The 20,844-nt window shown below is 52.7% G+C and overlaps 2 protein-coding genes across 15 annotated transcripts in view; one reads left to right on the forward strand and one right to left on the reverse strand.

Annotated features, from left to right (window-relative positions):
• Positions 1–5,472, forward strand: part of JARID2 (jumonji and AT-rich interaction domain containing 2) — a 243,130-nt gene extending 237,658 nt beyond the window's left edge. For all 12 annotated transcript variants that reach the window (XM_084967451.1, XM_021100206.2, XM_084967454.1 and 9 more), the window contains 2 exons: positions 185–292; positions 3,522–5,472. In XM_084967451.1, coding sequence (XP_084823577.1) covers positions 185–292; positions 3,522–3,680 — 267 coding nt within the window. In that variant the 3' untranslated portion in view covers positions 3,681–5,472. The remainder of the gene's footprint in view (positions 1–184; positions 293–3,521) is intronic.
• Positions 5,473–5,763: 291 nt separating this feature from the next.
• DTNBP1 (dystrobrevin binding protein 1) overlaps positions 5,764–20,844 on the reverse strand; it is a 118,091-nt gene continuing 103,010 nt past the window's right edge. For 2 of the 3 annotated variants that reach the window (XM_084965795.1, XM_084965794.1), the window contains exons 2-4: positions 16,817–16,972; positions 7,689–7,832; positions 5,764–6,143 (exon numbers count right to left, since the gene is read on the reverse strand). In XM_084965795.1, coding sequence (XP_084821921.1) covers positions 5,926–6,143; positions 7,689–7,832; positions 16,817–16,972 — 518 coding nt within the window. In that variant the 3' untranslated portion in view covers positions 5,764–5,925. 3 annotated transcript variants of the gene reach the window in all.

Genomic DNA, 20,844 nt, shown 5'->3' on the forward strand with positions numbered 1-20,844 from the left:
GAGCCAGTGACTTACTCGTGTCTTAGTTGAAGATCCCCGTCCAGGCAACGTGGTTGGTTTTCCCATTGTAGCCTGTATTTCTGAGTCATGGACGCCCCGGCTGTGGGCCGCCCTCCTTTGCGCCTGGGACCGCGCAGTCTCCCACGCGTCCCTTGGAGACTCAGGGCCGCCTCTCCGCCCGCAGGTCGTGCAGGAGAACGAGAACGTGGTCTTCTGCCTGGAGTGCGCCCTGCGCCACGTGGAGAAGCAGAAGTCCTGCCGGGGCCTGAAGCTGATGTACCGTTACGACGAGGTCAGTGCCATCCTGGGCTGGGGGTGGTGACGGCGCCCTGCCCCAGTGTCCTCTGTCGTAACGGCCCCGAGGCGAGCGCCTGGTCCGGGGCGCTTTCTGGCACGACAGCCGGGGAGGTCACTTTGGCCCCGGGACAGGCAGTGGGGAGGTTCGCTTGCGTCCCGCTGAGCCTGGAGACCGTCCTGGGCCCGCCCGCGCTGCCCTGGGCTCTGCTTCCCCCCACCGAGCCCTGCAGCCCCCTAGTTGGCCTCCCCGACTGTGTACGAAGGTTTGGTTTCAGGATGTGGGGGCCACACTATCTAAGGAATGGGGGCCGTGCTGTCACCTACGGCCAGGCCAGGGCCAGATTGGAAGGGACGGCACAGGACAGACTCAAGACTGAAGGTGGCTGGGCAGCGGCCGTGGGCCAGGCAGTGAGAACAGCTGTGGCCCCTTCAAGGGCCTCAGAGTCTGTGGGGCCTTTGTGTCCTCAAAGGAGCCCAGTCCTGGGGTCCCAGGACTCGGCCTGAGCCGCCTGCATGGCTCTGGTCCCTCGGAGTCTCTGAGACACAAAGGGAGACTGTCCCTCACACAGAGCTGCCGCCCTCCCTCCCCGCCGAGCCTGCCACGATGGCCCTGGGAGCCCCCTGGCTGCAGCCTGGGCTCTGGGCAAACACGGAGCCTCTCTCTGCTTCCAAGGGTTTCACTTTCAGAATAGACCCCAGTCCCACCCTTTCTGAAGCCCTGTCCTCCTGGGAGGCGGCACCGTGGGAAGTGCTGTCCGCGCGGTCAGAGGGTGTCCGGCGGGGGTGAGAGGCCCCGCGACCAGGTTCTGCTTCCACAGCGGCAGCCCGTGGCTTGGTGCTGTTCTTGGTGCTTCTAGGCTGCTTCCAGAGACGGCACAGGTGGCCCTGGCACTCTCGGGAGCGCTTGTTGGGGTCACCTTGGGAGGTGGCTGGGGACGCTGTCACCCCTCCCGGTCAGTGCACACTGTGGGTCTGGTCTCTGTCTTCACCTCCTCATTCCTGTGGTGTCTGCAGAACACAGCCTGTGTGGCTGGGAGCCTGGCGCCTGAGGCAGCGCCTGGCTCCTGATCCCAGCGCCCCCAGCCCTTCGGGGTCTGGGGTCTAGCCGTCGCGCACGTCGCACCCGGGGCTGGGCTGGGTGCCTGCAGGGCTCAGGCTGTGGTCATATACACAAGCCTCGGGCTGAAATGATTGAGAAGCTGAAAATAGGTCTCTTTGCATCTTCTTTGATTTTCAAAGAGCCTGTTTCAGGGAAGGCTGTAACCACTTTGCCCTCCCTGCCTCTTCACTTGAACAGCAAACGTCAGAGCAGGGTTAAAAATAGACCCTGGAGCCTGAGTCAGAGCAGCTCTGGCAACAGGGTGCAGCCGGCAGCACTGAGGCTTCTCAAGATGATTTTGAAGCTCCACAAAACGTGGGTTAGTTTCCACCTCCAGCCCAGTTAGGCATTTAGATGGGCCCCAAATTCACATATGTACGGTCTGTCAGTCTGAAGCTGAATCATTGGCTTTAATGAGTAGGGAGGAGAGAAAGGGTTTCTGCCAGCCTCCTACTTTGCCAGTGGCCTAATTTATTTTAGAAAATGAAGATCGTAAGTCTGTCCCTATTGGTTGAATTTAACTGGGTTGGTTTTTTGCACTTTTTAAAAAAATGTTTTTTTGGGCCGCTCCAAGGCATAGCGAGTTCCCAGGTCAGGGATCAGATCCGAGCCACAGTTGCAACCTGTGCAGCAGCTGTGGCAACCCTGGATCAGTTAAACCACTGTACCCAACTGGGGATGGAACCTGTGTCCTGGCGCTGCAGAGAGGCCGCTGATCCCATTGTGCCACAGTGGGGTCTCCTGTTTTTGTCTTTTTTTTTTCCTTCTCTTTTACGGCTGCACCCGTGGCATATGGAAATTCCCAGGCTAGGGGTCACATCAGAGCTGCAGCTGCTGGCCTGCACCACAGCCAACACTGGATCCTTAACGCACTGAGTGAGGCCAGGGATCGAACTCATGTCCTCTCAGATACCAGTCAGGTTCGTGACTGCGGAGAACTCCCTTGTTTTTTTAAATTGGGAGATTTCTAGCTCTGACTTGGATTTCAGAAATGGCCTGTGAGATCCCAGCTCTGGTTGTGAGCCCAGCGCCCAGCACTCAGACCCCCTCTGTCGGGCCCTTTGCTCAAACGGGAGGGGGGCCATTTCCTCTGATCGCACAGCCTTAGCGTCTCCGTGCTCCGTCCCCTGCTGCCGAGCTGGCCTTAAGCTCAGGTAACTGGCCTTGGAAGCAGCTCATCCCTTTCTCCTTCATGAGCATGTGTGACGCCCCAGAGGTGTTTGCAGCAAGAGCAGGACTGGGTGGCCTTTCTGGCTTGAGTGAAGGAATGGCCTCCAGGCCCGCGTCCTCCGGGCCCACGGTCCCGGGTTCAGCAGGTGCTCTGGAACGTGGGTTAGGACATAACTCTTCCCACCATTTCCTTTGAAACGGGGGGGTTGCCAGGTGTCTTAAGTTCACACTTAAGGTATCTTTTTGACACCTCCAGACAGAGAGATGGTTCTCTTAGGTCCGCGCTGTCCCCTGGGCTGAGGAGGGCCTGACACGTTTACAGATGGCGTGTTTGCGTGTCCCTGCAGGAGCAGGTTGGGCAAACGTGGGCTGATGTGCATCTGTCAGAGGCCCGAGCCCCAAGGCCTCAGGCTGCCCTCACTCCTCAGGCCGTCCCTTCTCTGGGGGACCCAGGCAACCCTCTGAGCCCCTAGAAAGTGCCAGGTGGCAGCAGCAGGAGGGCCGCCTCCTGTGCCGTCCGGGTGGAGAGGGAAGGCGCAGGTTTCCGTGAGGCAGCTGTGAGCACAGAGCCCGGACCTGGTGTGGGTCTCAGGGCCGCAGGCGTTGCAGAGCTCTCAGCACAGGAACCTGCTGGGACTCGAGAACCACTGGGGGCCCTTAGGCTCTCTGGCTGGGGGAGTGGGGCCAGGAAGGACCTGCGTGTGGCTCTCCGGCTCCCATGTGAGAAGAGGCAGAGAAGGAAATTGTCCTCTGTCAGTGCCTGTCGAGGGGCCTTGGTCTCAGAGGTGTTGTCCTAACCAGGGCCCAGGCCACCGCATCTCAGAGTCACTGGGCAGGTTTCCGAGGCTGCCCCCCTCCCTGGGGCGGCCGCCGCCCCAATGTGATTTGAGGGGGGGTGTTGGCTGGGGGCCCTTCTGCTTTGCTAATTCCGTGTCTCCCTTTCAACCCGACACAGGAACAAATCATCAGCCTGGTCAATCAGATCTGTGGCAAAGTATCTGGTAAAAACGGCAGCATTGAGAACTGTCTCGGTAAACCCACACCAAAAAGAGGGCCCCGCAAGAGAGCCACGGTGGACGTGCCGCCCTCCCGGCTCGCACCCTCCTCTTCGTGAAGATGCCAGCACCGCGGGCGAGGGATGGATATTTTTTTGTAATTATTATATTCTAGTTTGGAGTACTTGCTGTAGGATACAAGCTGTCTTTGCACTAGCTCTAAAGAAGATTTTCTTCTGGTTTTAGAGAACTAATTTTGTTTTAGCATTAAACTGTTGAACTTTTTTTTGTACTTAGAATACCTAGATACTGCAGTCAGATTTTTGAAACTGCCGTATATTCACTGTTTTAAAACCCTTGAGGGGCTGTATTATTTTGTATTGCCCCTTGTGGCTGACAAAAGCCTGTTTGATTTTTTTTGTTTGTTTTTGTTTTCGTTTTTGTTTTTTTGTAATTGTTGGGGAAAAAAGGCTTTTTAACCCGTTTTTGAAGAGGGTGAAGTTTGGAGAACAAATTTTAAAATCAGTCATGTGAGCAGATTTTTTTCTAGAGAGGAAAAGGGATAGGAGACACACACACACACACACACACACACACAAAACTTGAAAAGAAATGGCTTTACTCGGGCTGTCTTTTCTTCTGTCATGTGCAAGATGAGTTTGTAATTGTTGAAACCGGAGACTCCCCGTTGTGTTTCTTTGGGCGGTGATGGCAGCTGAAGGCGGACGTTGTTTCCCAACAGGCGGGAGGAGGAGGTCGCGGGACGCGGTTCTCTTTACCAGCACATCACTATGCATCTGCTTAAGGGAGAAGAGGAGAGAGAAGAAAAGGACTGCCTGCCTTGAGGGGTCACGTGAGGGAAACCTGTGCCTGATTTCATTAGGAAATCCATTCTGTTATTTTTTGGTGCTGTTGGCTACTTTATCAAAAAACCCTTCAATAGCATCCTTAAGGAAAAAAACAAAAAAACAAAAAAAAGGAAAAAAGTGATGGAAGCCCGAAGTGCTTCTCTGTCATGGATGTGCAATCTTTCTAACATTCCGTCTTCATCTCACTGCTTGTTGTTTTACACCTTCACAGGTCAGCATTAACCTTTCTTTTTAAACTCGTTTCGTTGGTGATCACAGCTAGAGCCACGAGGAGGTCTGCGGTTCGTTTTGAATGTGAAAATGCATCTGCGCTCATCTGGTCTATTTTTTCTCTTCATGTTGTAACAAAAAGAAAAAAAAAAGGAAAAAAAAAAAGAACCCCATCCCTTTTGTACATACGCCTGTAAATTGTTTTAAATACTTGAGCCTTTTTCTGGGTGGGGGAGGGGAGGGGTGCGAAGACGAGATGAAGAAAAGCCTTACACTTCAGTTTCTTCATCGGTTGGATTGGATGCTTACAGGGTTTTTCTTGTAACATTTATAAGTGCTGCTTACATCACTGAACAACAACAAAAAAATAATAATGGAGTAGCTGTTGCCCTTCTCCGGTTGTGTGTACAGTATGTGTGGAATAAAAAAGGGAAACTGTTTTCACAAGCTGTTCTTTGTTTCATAATTGGATTCACCGATCCCGCAGCTGCCCGTGTTGCACTGAGCTCGCCGGTGGGACTGTCAGGAGCGTCCTGTGATTCCCTTTGTCACTCGTTGTTGCCGAAGACTGAACTGTGTCGGAATATTTAACAGTTACCTGAGCAGAGTCGTGTTGTCCAGTGTGCTTGTCCGGTTTTGATGGCCTTGCTGTGTACTCGCCCTCTTGGACAGTGAACTTCTGCCTACGGCTTTCGGTCTGACGTTTAATTTATTAGCGCTGCTCTGCACCCCTCCCTCGGGAGGGAGGACTTCATGTTGTTTATTGCCAGTTTTTTGTTTACTTTTCAGGTTTGTACTACAAGGTTTAATAATAAAAACAAAGTTTTTTGGACGCTGGTCTGTCGTGTGGAAGATGAGTGCGTGAAATGAGACCTTTCCGGATGCAGGGGCTGCAGCTCCGTCCCCTGGGCCCAGGATGCGCCCCTCGGCCCAGGATGCGCCCTGCCGGCCCCCCTCGAGCACAGCCCACGGCGCAGCTGCCTCCCCGCCCGGCGCCGGGCCGCGGGCCGCGGGGGACCCGTCCCCGTGGGCAGGGGCCCCGGGAGGGAGGGAGATGCCCCCGGCCCCGCGCGCCCTCGAGCCCCAGCCCCGCCTGCGGAGGGTGCGGATGGAGCAGCCCGGCTGGGAGGAACGTTCTCAGACTTTATTTTCAGGGCTTCTCAGTCGCTTCCTCACACGTTATGGGCAACTGTGGAAAACCGAGCCCCCCGGCAGCCCGAGCCTGCGCGGCGGCCGCCGCACAACCGCGCCTTCCCGGGAAGCTGGCGGAGGGCGGGCGCCGGGCTTACGAGTCACTGTCGTCGGTGTGGAGGGTGGCGAGGGCGGTGTCCACCTCGACTCCCTCCTCGTCAGACTGGACCACGGGGGACTCGCCGCCCTCGCTGGGGTCCGGGGCGGCCGGGTCGGTACCGGCTGAGGACGGGGAGGCCGGCGTGGCCGGTGGCCGGGAAGGCTCTGGAACCTGCAGACGGACGCCGTGCAGCCCGGGACTCGCGTCAGGCCCTGCAACACACAGCAGACAAGGCCCGGTGGCGGGCGTGCTGCCACTCCGCGCCGCCCCAAGGTGGTGTCTCAACTGGCCTAGCAGAAAGGGGGTGAGTTCTCCGCGCTGTGAGCTGCGGGAACCGCCCCCAGAGGCGGAGTGGGTGACCCCGCGCCAGCCTGGGGCCCTGAGCTGAGCCTGCTCCGCCTCAGACGGAAAGATCCAGAACCCTTTCACCGGCATCGAAAAACCACAGGAGCTCGAGGCCCACGGCGAGCCCTGCGTGTCTCTGAGGCGCCTTCCTGGTCGCCTGGACATCTGGATTCACCTCTGGGTGCCCTGTGCAGTCATGCGGAGAAATCCACATAGAAACGTGTGGATTCTGTTAAAGGAACCAAAACCAGAAGCTGATGACACGCTCTTCTTGACGCCGGGACAAGGCTCTGCTCACACGGTTCCCGGCAGAGGGGGAGCCGCTTTGTTGAGCCCGGACGGGCGCCCCTGGGCCGGACTGTGGCTGAGGGCCAGGCCCTGCTCAAGGGCTGGCTCTCCCCGCCTGTGTGCGTGGAGGAAACACCCTCCCCTCGTTCTCTGTGATGCCTGCACGCAGCCCCCCGCCCCAGGAATGGCCGGAAAGTACCAGGCGAGCCCAGGTGCAGGGCCAGAGCCTCCACACGCATCTGCTGGATGAGGGTGAAAGGAAATATCCGGACGGCGGTAAACGGAGTTAACGTGCCCACCGAGTTGCAACTTTTAAAACAGAAGCCAACTGCTGTGGCTGTGGCGTAGGCCGGTGGCTACAGCTCCGATTGGACTCCTAGCCTGGGAACCTCCAATTACCGCGGGTGGGACCCTAAAAAAGACAGACTAAAAATGAAAATTGAAATAGAAGCCAAGTGCTGAGCACGCACCTCGGCCCTGCTCACAGAAGAGATCAGTGCCGACCGCACTTGCAAGCGCGCCCTCCTCGCAAATTCTTTTTGTCTTTGTGTGTGTGTGTGTGTGTGTGTGTGTGTGTGTGTGTGTGTGTGTGTGTGTGTGTGTGTTTGCCTTTTCTAGGGCCGCTCCCACGGCATAAGGAGCAGGCTAGGGGTCGAATCGGAGCTGTAGCCACTGGCCTACTCCCCAGCCACAGCAATGTGGGATCCAAGCCGCGTCTGCAACCCACACCACAGCTCACGGCAACGCCGGATCCTTAACGCACTGAGCAAGGCCAGGGATCAAAGCTGATAGTCAGATTTGTTCCTCGGAGCCATGATGGGAACTCCATCCCCTAAGTTCAAATGCTCAACCACTAAAACCCCACTCTAACTTCTGAGACAGAGGAGAGAGGAAAACACTAAGAAAGCTCTAGCTCTCTGGAGGTATTTGGGTAGAACAGTGAGCATCTGAGAAGCTCAGGCCCGCAGCAGCCAGTGTCTCCTTTGTCCACTCTGAGGCCAGACTCGGTGGGGACCAGACCTGGTGGGACAGGACGGGGACGTGCACGCCCTGACTGCTCCACCCACCCTGCGGGCAGCCTCCAGGCACAGGCATCTTTAAGGCTGTGGGCTTGGGGCCCTTACCGAGCACAGGGGACAGCGCTGTGTTATCCTCGCCGCCGGAATTCAGGAAGACGTCCAGGGCCTCCTGGTCAGAGATGTCCATCAGGTCCATCTGCTCCAGCATGTCCACGTTCACCTCCATGGACGACATGCTGCCCATGGGCTCTGGGAAGAGGCCAGACAGGAAGAGACTGGACCTTCTGTCATTGGGTCACACTCACAGGTCAGCTCCGGCTGCACCAGGCTAACCACATGGGGAAAAACGAGGTGATAAACCCCTGCCCCTGGAAGACCTTTAAAGCAGAAGTGAGGGCAGTGCACTACCGACACGTCCATCCTGGAGAACCTTGCTTACTGTCGCCTCTTACCCCTTCCACAGCTGTGTTCCTTTTTGCCCCAGCCCCGCTGCCTGCAAGCGCTGAAGGCGGCCCCCTTCCTGCGCCAGACATGCCTGGAGCAGCACGAGGTCGGCAGTCTGCCTGCCAGACATCTCTGCCTGCATTGCTCCAGCTTCGCTGCGGCTCCGCTGAAGTGTTCCCTGCCCTTGCGACATTTCTCCAGTCTTCCATCTTAAGCGCAAAGGCTGGGCATCTGCAAGCTGGCGAGTTGAGACCAAGAGCTCCTGGCAGTGAGAGACTAGGAAAAAAATCAGCCCACCAGCAAAAACAGGCCCTAGGACTGCTTGGGTCAGTGAGGGAGCTCCTGCTAGAATCTGTGTTTAAACTGCCAGTTAAGTCACGTCAGGCATGATGTGACTCTCATAGACAAATACACATTTCTGGTTGTGGACACACCCTTAACCCTGGGTCTCACAGGAATATAAACAACACAAAATCCAATCCCATCCAGAATTTCCAGCACACACACACAAGTAAGGGCGCTGTGAGTGAAGGGCAGCAGAAGCAGAATCTTAGCTTATTTTCCCAAGAATTTTACATATTTTAGCTTTAAATTTTAAATATTTACAATAGCTTTAAATATTTTAAAGAAACTTAAGATGGACTCCAACAATGAACAAGGTGTCAAAAATCAGACCAAGACTTCGGAAAAGAGCAAGTAACTCCCAGACAGGAAAACTTTAATCACTGAAATTTAACACTGTGGGCAAGATGAGTGAGATAATTAGTAAACTCGGAAGACTGAATAAATTCACTACACAGCAAAGAAATAAACACGGGGCGGGGGGGGGTAGAACGCCTAAGAGAGATGGCAAATGCCAAAGTCCACACGGTCACAGCTCCCAAATGAGAGCGATGCTCAGGCTGCTTGTCTTCCGGCCTCGCTGCCGGGAGACCTGACGTCCCAGATTCACGAAGAGACTGTGTTCCAAGCACGAGAGATGAAAGAAGTCCTCACCTCCGCACTGCAGTGACGTGATGAACATCAGAGAGCGAGCAGGCTAGGAACTAATTAGAGCACCAGCTGCTCGACAGGAAGTAGAAGACAGTGGAAGAGCAAGTTCAAAGAGGCGAGGCACCCGTCTCCCCAAAATTACACGTCCATAAGAAGCACTTAAGATCAAGTGTGAGATAAACTTCCCCTGAGCCAGCTCTCAGCAAAGCCCGCCCAGAGGAGGAGTTGGGTAAGTTTGTGAGTAAATAATGAATGAAAAAATCATACAGGGAGTTCCTGTCGTGGCTCAGTGGTTAACAAATCCCACTAGGAACCATGAAGTTGCGGGTTGGATCCGTGGCTGATCCGTGGGTTAAGGATCCGGTGTTGTTGGGAGTTCCCCTCATGGCCCAGTGGTTAACGAATCCGACTAGGAACCATGAGGTTTCGGGTTCAGTCCCTGGCCTTGCTCAGTGGGTTAAGGATCTGGCGTTGCCATGAGCTGTGGTGTCGGTCGTAGACGCAGCTTGGATCCCGCGTTGCTGTGGCTCTGGCGTAGGCCGGTGGCTACGGGACCAATTGGACCCCTAGCCTGGGAACCTCCATATGCCGCGGGAGTGGCCCTAGAAAAGGCAAAAGGACCAAAAAAAAAAAGGATCCGGTGTTGCCATGAGCTGTGGTGTAGGCCGCCAGCTGTAGCTGCAATTAGACCCCTAGCCTGGGAAGCTCCATAGGCTGCAGGTGCAGCCCTAAAAAGACAAAAGCCAAAAAAAAAAAAAAAAGAATCATATAGTATGAAGGACTGGGCGATAATGGCAGGAGAAGAGCTGTGATGACAGCCGGATCCTGTCTGGCCTGGAATGAAGGGCACAAGAAACTCCTGGAAGCCCAGCACTAAAACAGGAGTCTAAGAGAGCCGGTTCCGGCCAGAGGCTTGCTGCAGTGAGGCCTCCCAGTCGCCGCACGTGGCAATGTCCAAGGCAGTGGAGCTGGGCAGGAGCCGGGTCAAAAGCCAGATGACGTCTGCCATTAGTGCCACACGTGGCCTTGGAGGATTCACGCTGCCTCACAGAGGACACCGGGGCAGTGGAGGACCTGCCCTGGGGCGCGGGGGTCAAGCTCCTTCCTCTGGGGGGTGCTCTCCTGCAGATGGAGCTGCTGGAAGGTGAGGATATGTGGGTTTTCCTTGTGGCTGCGGAGGCCTGGGTGGCATTTTGGCCTGATTTCAGTTTTGGAAGGAGAAAAAAAAAAAGGGAGCAAAGGCTTTTTTCTTTTTCTTTTGGTCTGTGCTATCCTAAAGAGGGGAGACAGGAAACTGAACTACAAAGCACAGAAAACACCTTCAGGAAAACAGCACGAGATAAGACGGTAATGAAGCCAGTTTTACAGTCTCGGTTATGGGGCGAATTCGGTGGGATCACTGACTCCCTGGCTTCATTACCATCCTATTTGGTGCCATTTTCCTGACAGTGTTTCACTTGCAGTGATGAAATTTACTTTTACTCTGTTTACAGGGGACACTCCTCCTAAAATATAACAGAATCATTAAAATGTTAAGAAAAAAATAGTAAACAAATGACTTGAAGAAAGCTGATAGGCTATATATTAAACATCAACAAAATAGACTTGATGTTGGGATTGGCAAATACTACTATATACAGAATCGACTGTTAACAAGGACCTATATAGCTCAGGGAAATCTATTCAGTACTCCGTGAGAGCCTGTATGGGCAAAGAATCTGAAAAACGTTGGATGTGTGTGTAGTATGCATGGCCAATTCACTGTGCTGTACACCTGAAATTAACCCAACACTGTAAGTCGCCTATACGCCAATAAATCTTATTTTTAAAAAACAGACTTGGGAGTTGCCATTGTGGTGCAGCGGAAATGAATCCGACTAGGAATCATGAGGTTTCGGGTTCTTTCCCTGGCCTTGCTCAGTGGGTGAAGGATCTGGCGTTGCTGTGAACTGCTGGGTAGGTTGCAGATGAGGCTCAGGTCTGGCGTTGCTGTGGCTGTGGTGTAGGCCGGTGGCTACAGCTCTGATTAGACCCCTAGCCTGGGAAGCTGCACATGCCATGGGTGAGGCCCTGAGAAAACAAACAAACAAAAAAGACAAAAAAAAAAAAAAAATAGATTTAAGGGGAAACAAAGGCATTATTGGGGTGAAGGGTAGCACTTAATGATTTTTTTTAATGGTTCAATTCACCAGGAAGGTAATTCAAAATTTCTGTGTGACGGTATATTTTGTGGCTCTGTTTTTAAAGTAACATATGTAAGAATGACAAGGAAAATGTAACATGTTTGTGATCACGGGGTTTAACATACCTCTTTGATAATTAAGCAAAACAAAACTGAGCATGAACAAAAACCATCTGAAGAAGCGAATTTACAAGCCTGATGAGATGGACACACAGACACCCCACGCGTGTCATTTACAACCTGTTCTCAAGCACACAGGAAGCATGTAGGGAACACTAACATAAAGTCTTGAATGAAAGAGAAAAATCTCACTCTCCAAGCACAATAACATTTAATATTTGAAAACACACTTGTAAGAACTTCGTGAGTCAAATAAGAAACCTTGGTGGAAATTTTTTAAGTAAATTTTACTGGAGATGGAAATGTTTAAATATCCCCAAACTATTACCTCACAAAACTTGTAGAATATATTTTGTGTAGATTTATCAGGAAGATAAAAGGCACAAATCAGCGATCTGAGGAAGGCAAAAGCAAACCGAACCTCAAGTCCTGCACAGACTGAAGAAGGACAACTAGAGTGTATTTGAAAACGGGACAAGCGGGACAAATGCCCTGGGAAACTCGCTGAAATTAACAGCACGCGGGAAGCCGCTATGACCATAAGAGAGAGAGGAGAGTCGGCTCTTCCCCCGGAGAAATCACGGGTCCCGGGTGGTGGCAGAACCAAGTCCACTCGACGCGGGAAATCAGCGGTGAGCTCACCACGTGCGAGTGCAGACAAGCCCGGTACCGCTGAGGGGCTGGCTCATCCTCGGTGTACGAACAACATGATTCCAATCGAACCCTGGACAGGCCTTTTCACGGAACTTGAAACTAACTTTAATCCAGACGGACAAAAAGCCAGGAAGAGCCCGAGCAAGTCTGAGGGGAAACCATGTATGCGTGCGGGTAGGATGAGGGAGCGGCCCCGTCTAACCCGAGACTCGCCGTGACAGGTTTCTCAGCCCAGACCCCAGGTCGGCCTTTGCTGCGGTCTGTCTGGTTCGCATCTGCGGGAGCGTGAGCAGCATCCCCGACCTCCAGCCACTAGATGCCAGGAGCACACCCCCGTCCCAATCACAGCAAACAAAACACACTGCCACATGTCCTCTAGGGGACAAAGATGTCTCTGGCCAAGAAGCACTGTTTCAGGAAGAAATAAAATTAAGACAGAATGGTTTTGGCTCAAGGCCAGACGAAAAGGCAGAAAAGAGCCTAGAGAAGACAATAACCTGACAGAAGACCACGTGAGCTTTCCTGCTGGTACAATAACTCGTGGTGGATGTAAGAGCCAAATACAAAACGGAAAATGTTACGACGTTTAGAATAAGACAGAAGACTGTTCCTAGAACTGGGAGAGAAGGACTAAACCAGACACAGAAGTATAAACCATAAATAAGACAGTAAAATGGGCAAAGCTGGTCACATTCAAAATACACAGTCAGCAAAAGGCCAAACGAGATAGAAAAGCCACAGATTGAGAGAAGAAACCTGCGCCAGACATGATTAGAAAAGGCCCATTGATACCACACGTATAGGCCGCGATAAAGCGTGACAACTGACCATGAGAAAAGTGGACAATCAAGGAATTGCGACCGGAAGCCAAATACCATTGTGCACCCAGAGAATGACCGAAACACTCGAGCATGTGACCCTATCAAGTGCTGACAAAGATGTGGCGTGAACAGTTCACACTCGCACAGCTGTGGGAGATGGGAACTGACGTGGATGGTTGGGCAAGTGACGTGACAGTCTCGTAAGCGCTTGTCCGACTGGACAGTACGCACTGCTCTCTACAGACCCTGAGGCCCTGCTTCTCAAGACAGAGACCCGGTCAGCAGCCTCAGCATCACCTGGAGCTTGTTAGACATGCACATTCTCAGGGCCCCCCCGGCCCTGCCGCCCCAGCCCCTGTTGCAGTCCAGGACACACGGCAGTGCTCTCAATAAGACTTTGACACGAAAATGCTCATCAGCACAGCAGCGGATGACACATGTTCACATTCTGGGTAAATGAACGAACGAGAAGGAGTGAGACGTGTGGGTGTGGGTGCTTCTCAAAACGCTGCCTGAGAAAACAAGCTGCATCAAAGGCGGTGTGAAGCCGCTTGGTGAAGTTGTGTGCAAACGTGCAGAGCACACACGCAGAGCTTCGGGAGAGGGCGCGTGGCTCAGGCGCAAGGAGCCAGGAGGGGCAGAGGCCACGCAGGATGGGCGGGGGAGGGGGCGTGATGGGGACCTTCGACTGGGCGGGTCATGTTTTTTGAGCTGGGTGGTCAGTCCATGGATAGTTCATCTTGTTCCTCATACCTTTTTGTTATGTCTGGAATATTTATAACATTTTAAAATCTCAAGTCAAGTATGTTAAAATGTTAACATGTCAATAAAGCTGGAAACATGGGCATCCTAGGCTATTTTCAGTTCTTTTCTGGATATGAGAATACTTTCTAATTAACATGGAAATCAGCAATGGGTCACAGTTAAGTTTCAGACTTACAAGTGACCCCCTCGGGGGGTCATACAAAGAAAGGTTAAAGTCATAAGCTGACAGTCGTGTTTTGAGAGAGGTGTGTCTTGGGGGACATTTTTATCTACCAGTTGTATCTTTTCTAACTTTGTTAATTTTATCAAATACCCCCTCCTCTTCTCTGAGGGCACAGGGTCTACTCAGGGACAACCAGGGGCTGAGTCGGAGTGTGTGAGGGCACCGGGGTGCCCCTGGCTCCACAGGACCTGATGCTACTGAACTACCCAAGAAGCAGAGCCCAGGACCCAAGTCTGACATACAGGTTAGGAAGCAGGTGCACACAGGGCATCTCCAAGGTGATCTGGTCAGGGTACCCAGGTGCTTCGCAAGAAAGAAAATGAAAGCAATAGATGCTTTCCTGAGAAAATGAGCATCTTGTGGGCGGAAGAGAGAACCTGGTACAAAGCACCTCACGGTGTCCTAACAGTACCTGGAGCTGCTGGCACGTGTGGGCCCCGGGCCCCCTTTGCTCCTCAGCACAGCCAGCCCTGGCCTCGCACCTCTTCAAGCTGGCGAGGCTCCGCTGTGTGGCTCCCAGCCTCACTGTGATCTCGGTGATTGCAGATGTCCCGGCAGCCTCTGCTCATTTTCTGGATAAAACTATCCCTGCCTTTGTCTTAATTTAAAAATGATACTTTGGAGAAAAGGGAACACTCCTACACTGCTGGTGGGAATGTAAGTTGGTACAGCCACGATGGAAAACAGTAGGGAGGTTCCCCAGAAATCTAAAATCTAGCAATCCCACTCCTGGGCATATATCTAGACAAAACTGTAATTCAAAAAGATACATGTACCCCTACATTCATAGCAGCACTGTTCCCAATAGCCAAGACATGGAAACAACCTAAATGTCCATCAGCAGATGAATGGATTAAGAAGATGTGGTGCATATATACAATGGAATACTATTCAGCCATAAAAAAACGAAATAATGCCATTTGCAGCAACAAGGATGCAACTAAAGACTCAAATACTAAGTAAAGTTAGAAAGAGAAAGACAAACACCATATGCTATCACTTATATATGGAATCTAAAATACGGCACAAATGAACCTATCTAGAGAACAAACACACAGACAGAGAGAACAGAACTGTGGTTGCCAAGGGGGAGGTAGTGGGAGTGGGATGGACTGGAAGTTAGGGGTTAGCAGATACAAACTACTGCATTTCGAATGGATAGACAATAAGGTCCTACTGTGTACCACAGGGAACTATGTCCTAGCTCCTGGGATAGACTGTGATGGGAAATAACATTAAAAAAAGATTATGTGTGTGTGTGTGTATGACTGAATCAATTTGCTGTATAGCAGAAATAGGCACAACACCATAAATCAACTATAATTTAAAAAAAAAATGCTTTTGAAAGAAAAATTCAGCCTGCTATTTCTGATTTAGTGGAATGAGTCCAAAATACCATGTTCACTGGAAAGATTTTTTAAATGTTGATTGATTCCTCTAAAGTAAACATCCCCCATGTTCATCCTCAGAGATGACATTCCGTGGGAAAGGGACGTGTGGCCCGCCAGGCTGGGAAGGGATGGCTCTGAGCCGCGCAAGGAGAAACCTGTTAGAATCGTCCCTTCTGCTCTGGCTGAAGCTGGAAAGCCCAAGTCCCCCAATTTTCTTCCCCACTGCTTTCAAAACCCCACATACTGGCAACGTGTGCCCGACTCTTGTTTTTTTACCTAAAAAAACAGAGCCCAACAGTTTTTTAAAACTTGAAGGATGATTTTTTTAGGTGCTTGAAACCATGAAACGTCAGTTCCTTCATATTTAATTGCTATCTGCTCAACAGGTGTTGGCCAGCCCTTCCCTCTGCCCAACACCGGACTCTGCTGGCCACGGAGGACCCTGCAGGAACGGCTCGCCCCATCTCAAGGGGCTCCCCACCAACAAAGAGGGACTTCTGACCCTGCAGCCTCTACTGTGTCCTCATCCCAGGAGGATGGGAGCTCCCAGAAGGCACTTTCATTTTCTCTTTGTCTCCTCTGGGCCTAAGAAGTGCGCTGAATGCCTAGCAGGCCCTCAGGAAGTGTCTGCTGAACTAAAGGACGGGGCCGAACAGTTCAGCCTAAGAGTTTCTACTGCTTGTTTTCTGCACTGTCCCACCTGCACACCCCCTTGGTGTAATGTCTCATTATATTCACATTTGTGGGTCAGATGTGCCGGGGTGGGTGTGTCTGTTGTAGACTGAGCGTTTGTGTGTCCCCAGGCCACACCAAATATGCTGAAGCCCTGACCCCGCATGTCATGGTTTGGGAGGTGATGAGGTTTAGGTGAGGTCATGAGGGTGGGGCCCCTGGGATGGGGTTAGTGCCCTTCTAAGAAGAGACACCAGCGAGACCAAGCTCTCATCACCAAGGGAGGACACAGCCAGATGCCAGCCCAAGAGCTCTCAGTGGGAACCAACTCAGCCAGCCCTTGCTCAAGGACGTCCAGCCTCCAGAACCGTGAGAGTAAACTGTTGTGATAAGCCACCAGTCTGTGGCGGTGTGTGATGGCGGGTGGATTAGGGCGCTGTCCTCCTCAGCTCCGCCCACAACGGGACACAGACCGAACAGAGCTGGCTCTCCCCATCCCCAGCGCCAAACACTAAAGACACTGCTCCGTGGGATGCAAAGAGGGCGAGTGACTCGAGATGAAGAGGCGAAACATCCCCCTCAGCTCAAACCGTGAACGCACTCTGAGCACATGTGCAGTCGGACTTTCCCGGTGAGGACAGACCCTACGGAAGCACTGTCTCCGTAAGTAGCCGAGGTGCCTTCCGAGACACCCCCATACCGACTACTGATTAGACCCCTAGCCTGGGAAGCTCCACATGCTGTGGGTGTGGCCCTAAAAAAAGCAAAAGAAAACCCCCCCAAACAAAAAAGAATGATTCCATATTTTCTACGGATCTCCAGCAAAGCCTAGGACTGGAGGCGGCGGCCAAAGCGACGGCAGGACGCGTCCACTTGGAGTTTGGGTTCTAACAGCAACGAGGCCTCTGGGGCCCCTCCCCAGCCCCTCTCTAGGGAGCACCCCCCCCCAAACCTGCTCCCCGACTTGCCTCGCCTCTCGGCGATCTGCAGGTAGCCCGTGGAGAGGTACTGCTCCATGTCCTGCTGGAAGGCTTCCTCAAAGAACTTCTGCCGCTCCTTCAGCTTCATCTGCTGGGCTTGCTCCATTTCCAGGACCTTCTGGGTGTGCTCTACATCGAGCTCAGCTGCAGACACAGAATAACTTGGGTCAGGGCTTGAGGAGGGACTGAAACTCCCACTCGCAGAGCCACACCTGCGTGTCCACCGGGCACCGCGGCTGCAGCACTGTCCCCATGACCCGGCCACGTGCCGGCCGGTCCAGGCCTCTGCAGCGCGGTTCCTCTGCCTGGATGGACCCCAACCCCGCGCACAGAGCCGTCGTCTTTCCAGGCTCATTTCCCAGTTGCTCCTTCAGGTAACTCGAGCGGCCCCTGCTGCTCCGTCCGGAGCCTCCACGGCGGCACGGAGCTCAAGCATCGGTGCTGACTGTCCCTCACGGCACCGCAGGGAGAGACCAGGGTCCCCTGAGGACGGCGGCCACGCGTTTCTCATCTCTGCGTCCTCCAGCTCGGGGCTGGGCACGCGGCAGGCACCTCGGGAGCGTCTGTGAAAGACCAAGGGCGCGGCCGGCGAGGTCGCGGAGCAAAGCGCCGGCCCTTGGCTCTGCTGCCCGGGAACCAGCCACCCGGCTGCGTCGGCTGATCTGACGGAGCCTCACGCTACTCACGTGAAAACGCGGGATAAACCTTAACCCAGTCGCGATGGGGAACTTAGGAACATTCTCATTAAGCGAGGGCTGCGTCATTTAACACCAGGAAGAACGCTAACACCACCAGCCTTGCCCTGCCGCCGGGCAAGTGCGAATTCACCACCCCCGCAGCATCTCAACCTTCCCAAGGCTGCCTGGAGAACACGGGCGATTCGGTCACTCTCCACCTTCTACAGGGGCCGAGGGGTGGTTCTGAATTTGCTTCCAACATTCGAGTCCTTTGTTCTGCACAGGGTGCAGTGGGCAGGATTGTGGACGGTCCCCCGGGAACCCTGCCCCGGGTGCTCACGCCCCGCAGGACCCCCGGGACACCCGTGCACAGCCACCTGTACAAAACACGGGTCCTCTGGCTGAGCCTGACCTAACCAGGCTCTGAAAGGAGAAAATATGGGAGTGCGAGAGGGATGTGACTTGAGGGCCAAGCCCTCCGCTGGCTGCAAGGATGGAGGGGCCGTTCACAAGGACTGCAGGTGGCGTACAGGAGCCCAGAGCCGCCCCAGGCCAAGAGCCAGCATGAGGCGACAGCTCGGGGCTGGCACTCTGCCAACACCCTGAACCAGCTTGGAAACGGGCACCTCCTGAACCTCCCAGAAGGATGGCAGCCTGGCCGACCCCTAACGCCAGCCTGCGAGGCCCTGAGCAGAGAACCCGGTCACAGGTTACAACGGCCATCATCAAAGAGACGTGAGAAGAGTTCCTTCCTGTTGGCGCAGAGGAAACGAACCCGACCTGCATCCACAAGGAACGAGAAATGATGTGACACGGCAATGATGTGACACGGTGGCGGTGCAGCACATCCACCGTGGTAACCACACTGCAGCTCATAAATGCATCGAACCAACACAGCATACATACTAAGCTTACACCATGTTATCTGTCAATTATAAAAAAGGAAATAAAAAGTTGAAATAAAAAAACCCGTCGGGGTGTTATCAAGTCCTTTTCAACAACCCCCGCCAGAATTTACCATGAACAATGGTCTTCAAGGCCCCCCGTGACCGGCCTGAGTCACTCCTTCCACAGTCGCCACCCCCTTTCACAGCCCTAAGTGCAACCTAATCCTGGACGCCCAGATCTTAAACACTGGGTCACGGAGTGTGTCTCTAATCCCACGTTTTATGGTCTGCCATGTCTGGAACACTCCGGATACCCTACTTGAACCCCATTCTACACACACGCAAGGCACGCTGACTCATGTTAACCAAAGCCACACAGGGCAGTCAATCTTCTCCACTCCCTGTGATCACATCTGACGCGGACACGTGACGATAACGCATGTCACGATGATAACCACGACATGCATCCTCTGTTGCCACGCCACCCTGGCTCGCACTCCTTGTCTCTTATCTCTTTTTACAGGGAGATGGTTTGGGGAGTTCACATCGTGGCGCAGCAGAAATGAATCTGACTACGACCCACGAAGTTGAAGGTTCAATCCCTGGCCTTGCCCAGTGGGTTAAGGATCCAGTGTCGCCGTGAGCTGTGGTGGAGATCACAGACGCAGCTCAGATCCCACACTGCTGGGGCTGTGGCGTAGGCAGGCGGCTGTAGCTCCGACTAGACCCCTAGCCTGGGAATCTCCATATGCCGCAGGTGCGGCCCTAAAAAAACAAACAATAACAACAACAAAAAACAACAGGGAGATGGTTTGGAAAGAGCGCATGTTTTGTTTGGAATCTTTCTGGGCCTGGGTCCTCTCCTTTTAGCAGATGCTCCTGGCAGTCACACCTCATCGCTCTAGCTTGCCTCCGACTTCAGCTGCCCCTCTGGAAGGCAGCTCTTTGTGAGCCCAGCTGCATGTGCATGTGGTTCCCCCTCCAGATGCGTCTCTCATGTATTCTGGTCAGAGTGCTCTCTGAATCCTGGGGAACCACGAGCCAGCTTAGCCCAGAAGTTCTGGGAATTGAGGCAGCTCTCAACCAGTGGGTGACAGAAGTTAGTGTGTCAATGCCCAAGTCTCCCATCCCTTGGACGGACGATTCTAGGAGGCATTCTGAACACTCTCAGAGGGGCTGGGGCGACTGCAGCCTCTTGGCGGCAGCAGCAGCTTCAATAATGCACCCCTTTATCAATGCTTCCCCCTTGCTCTCTCACCCTTGCTTCCTGGAATCACCTCCCAAACAAACCATCTGCAGCCAAAGCCTCGTCTCAGGCTCTGCTTCCAGGAAACCTGAGCTAGGATATCTATTACTAGCTACAACTAACCTAACCCCTCTGGGTCCTAACCTCCTTCTCTATACAAGAGCGGTACCCTTATTTCCTAAGGGTGGTGGCAGGATTAAAAGAGGTAACATATGAATCACCAGGCACATGGCACTGACCAACGGCTGACAGCTTATTTGATACCCGCACTATTATTAGGAAAAGGGAAGGATACGAAATATTGCCAGGAACCAGGATGAGCATGACACTGAGAATCACCCCCACTCTCTCAGCCCCACTCGACACTTACGAATGGGTCGCTTTTCAGTGCCCTTCATAAATCTGCAAGGAATTGCGAGCGTACTTGTAAGAGAAGAAGAAAGAGAACTTAAGAGGATGTCTTTGCATTTTTTCACTTCAGTCACCCTATCTGCTCAAATGCTTCTTGACTGCCAAGTGCATCAGAATAAGTCAACCCTAAAATAGATTAAGTACGCTTCAAACACTTCAAACGAAGTTCAATTAATCTTTTAAAAAAGTAATTTCAAAATAGGCAGCTCAAAAACAAAGATCAACGCAGAAATCATCAAAGGGGTTTTCACTAAAGAAGATCTTGTTTTAACTGAACTAAGACATTCTGCAGATACAAAGATACAGTTATGCAACTTGACAACGTTCATTCTCAAGAATTCTGCTTCAAAAGTTCAATTGTCTCATGGTTTTTGTATTTGAAGTCCTATGGTTTTTATCTTAGGTTTTCTATGTTGGAATGAAATCTAATCATGTATCAGCCTCACAAGAGGTGAAGCTTAGGAAGCTTAAAATGATTTAAAGGAAACAGTCACTGTTTTGAGTGGGTTTTGTTTGTTTGTTTTTTGCTTTTTAGGGCTGCACCTGCAGCATATGGAAGTTCCCGGGCTAGGGGTCAGATCAGAGCTGCAGCTGTCTGCAGCCACGGCAATGCAGCATCCAAGCCGCGTCTGTGACCTACACCACAGCTCACAACAACACCAAAGCCTTAACCCACTGAGCGAGGCCAGAGACCGCACCCTCATAGATCCTAGTTGGATTCATTAACTGCCAAGCCACGAAGGGAACTCCCTATTTTAAGTTTTAAGCCATGTTATATACACTGGGTTTGTTTGT

The sequence above is a fragment of the Sus scrofa genome, chromosome 7, assembly GCF_054392235.1.
Source record: "Sus scrofa isolate SSC_HxYL_T2T_F1_AM1 chromosome 7, Sscrofa_HxYL_maternal_Yorkshire_Landrace_v2.0, whole genome shotgun sequence".
Lineage (NCBI taxonomy): Eukaryota > Metazoa > Chordata > Mammalia > Artiodactyla > Suidae > Sus > Sus scrofa.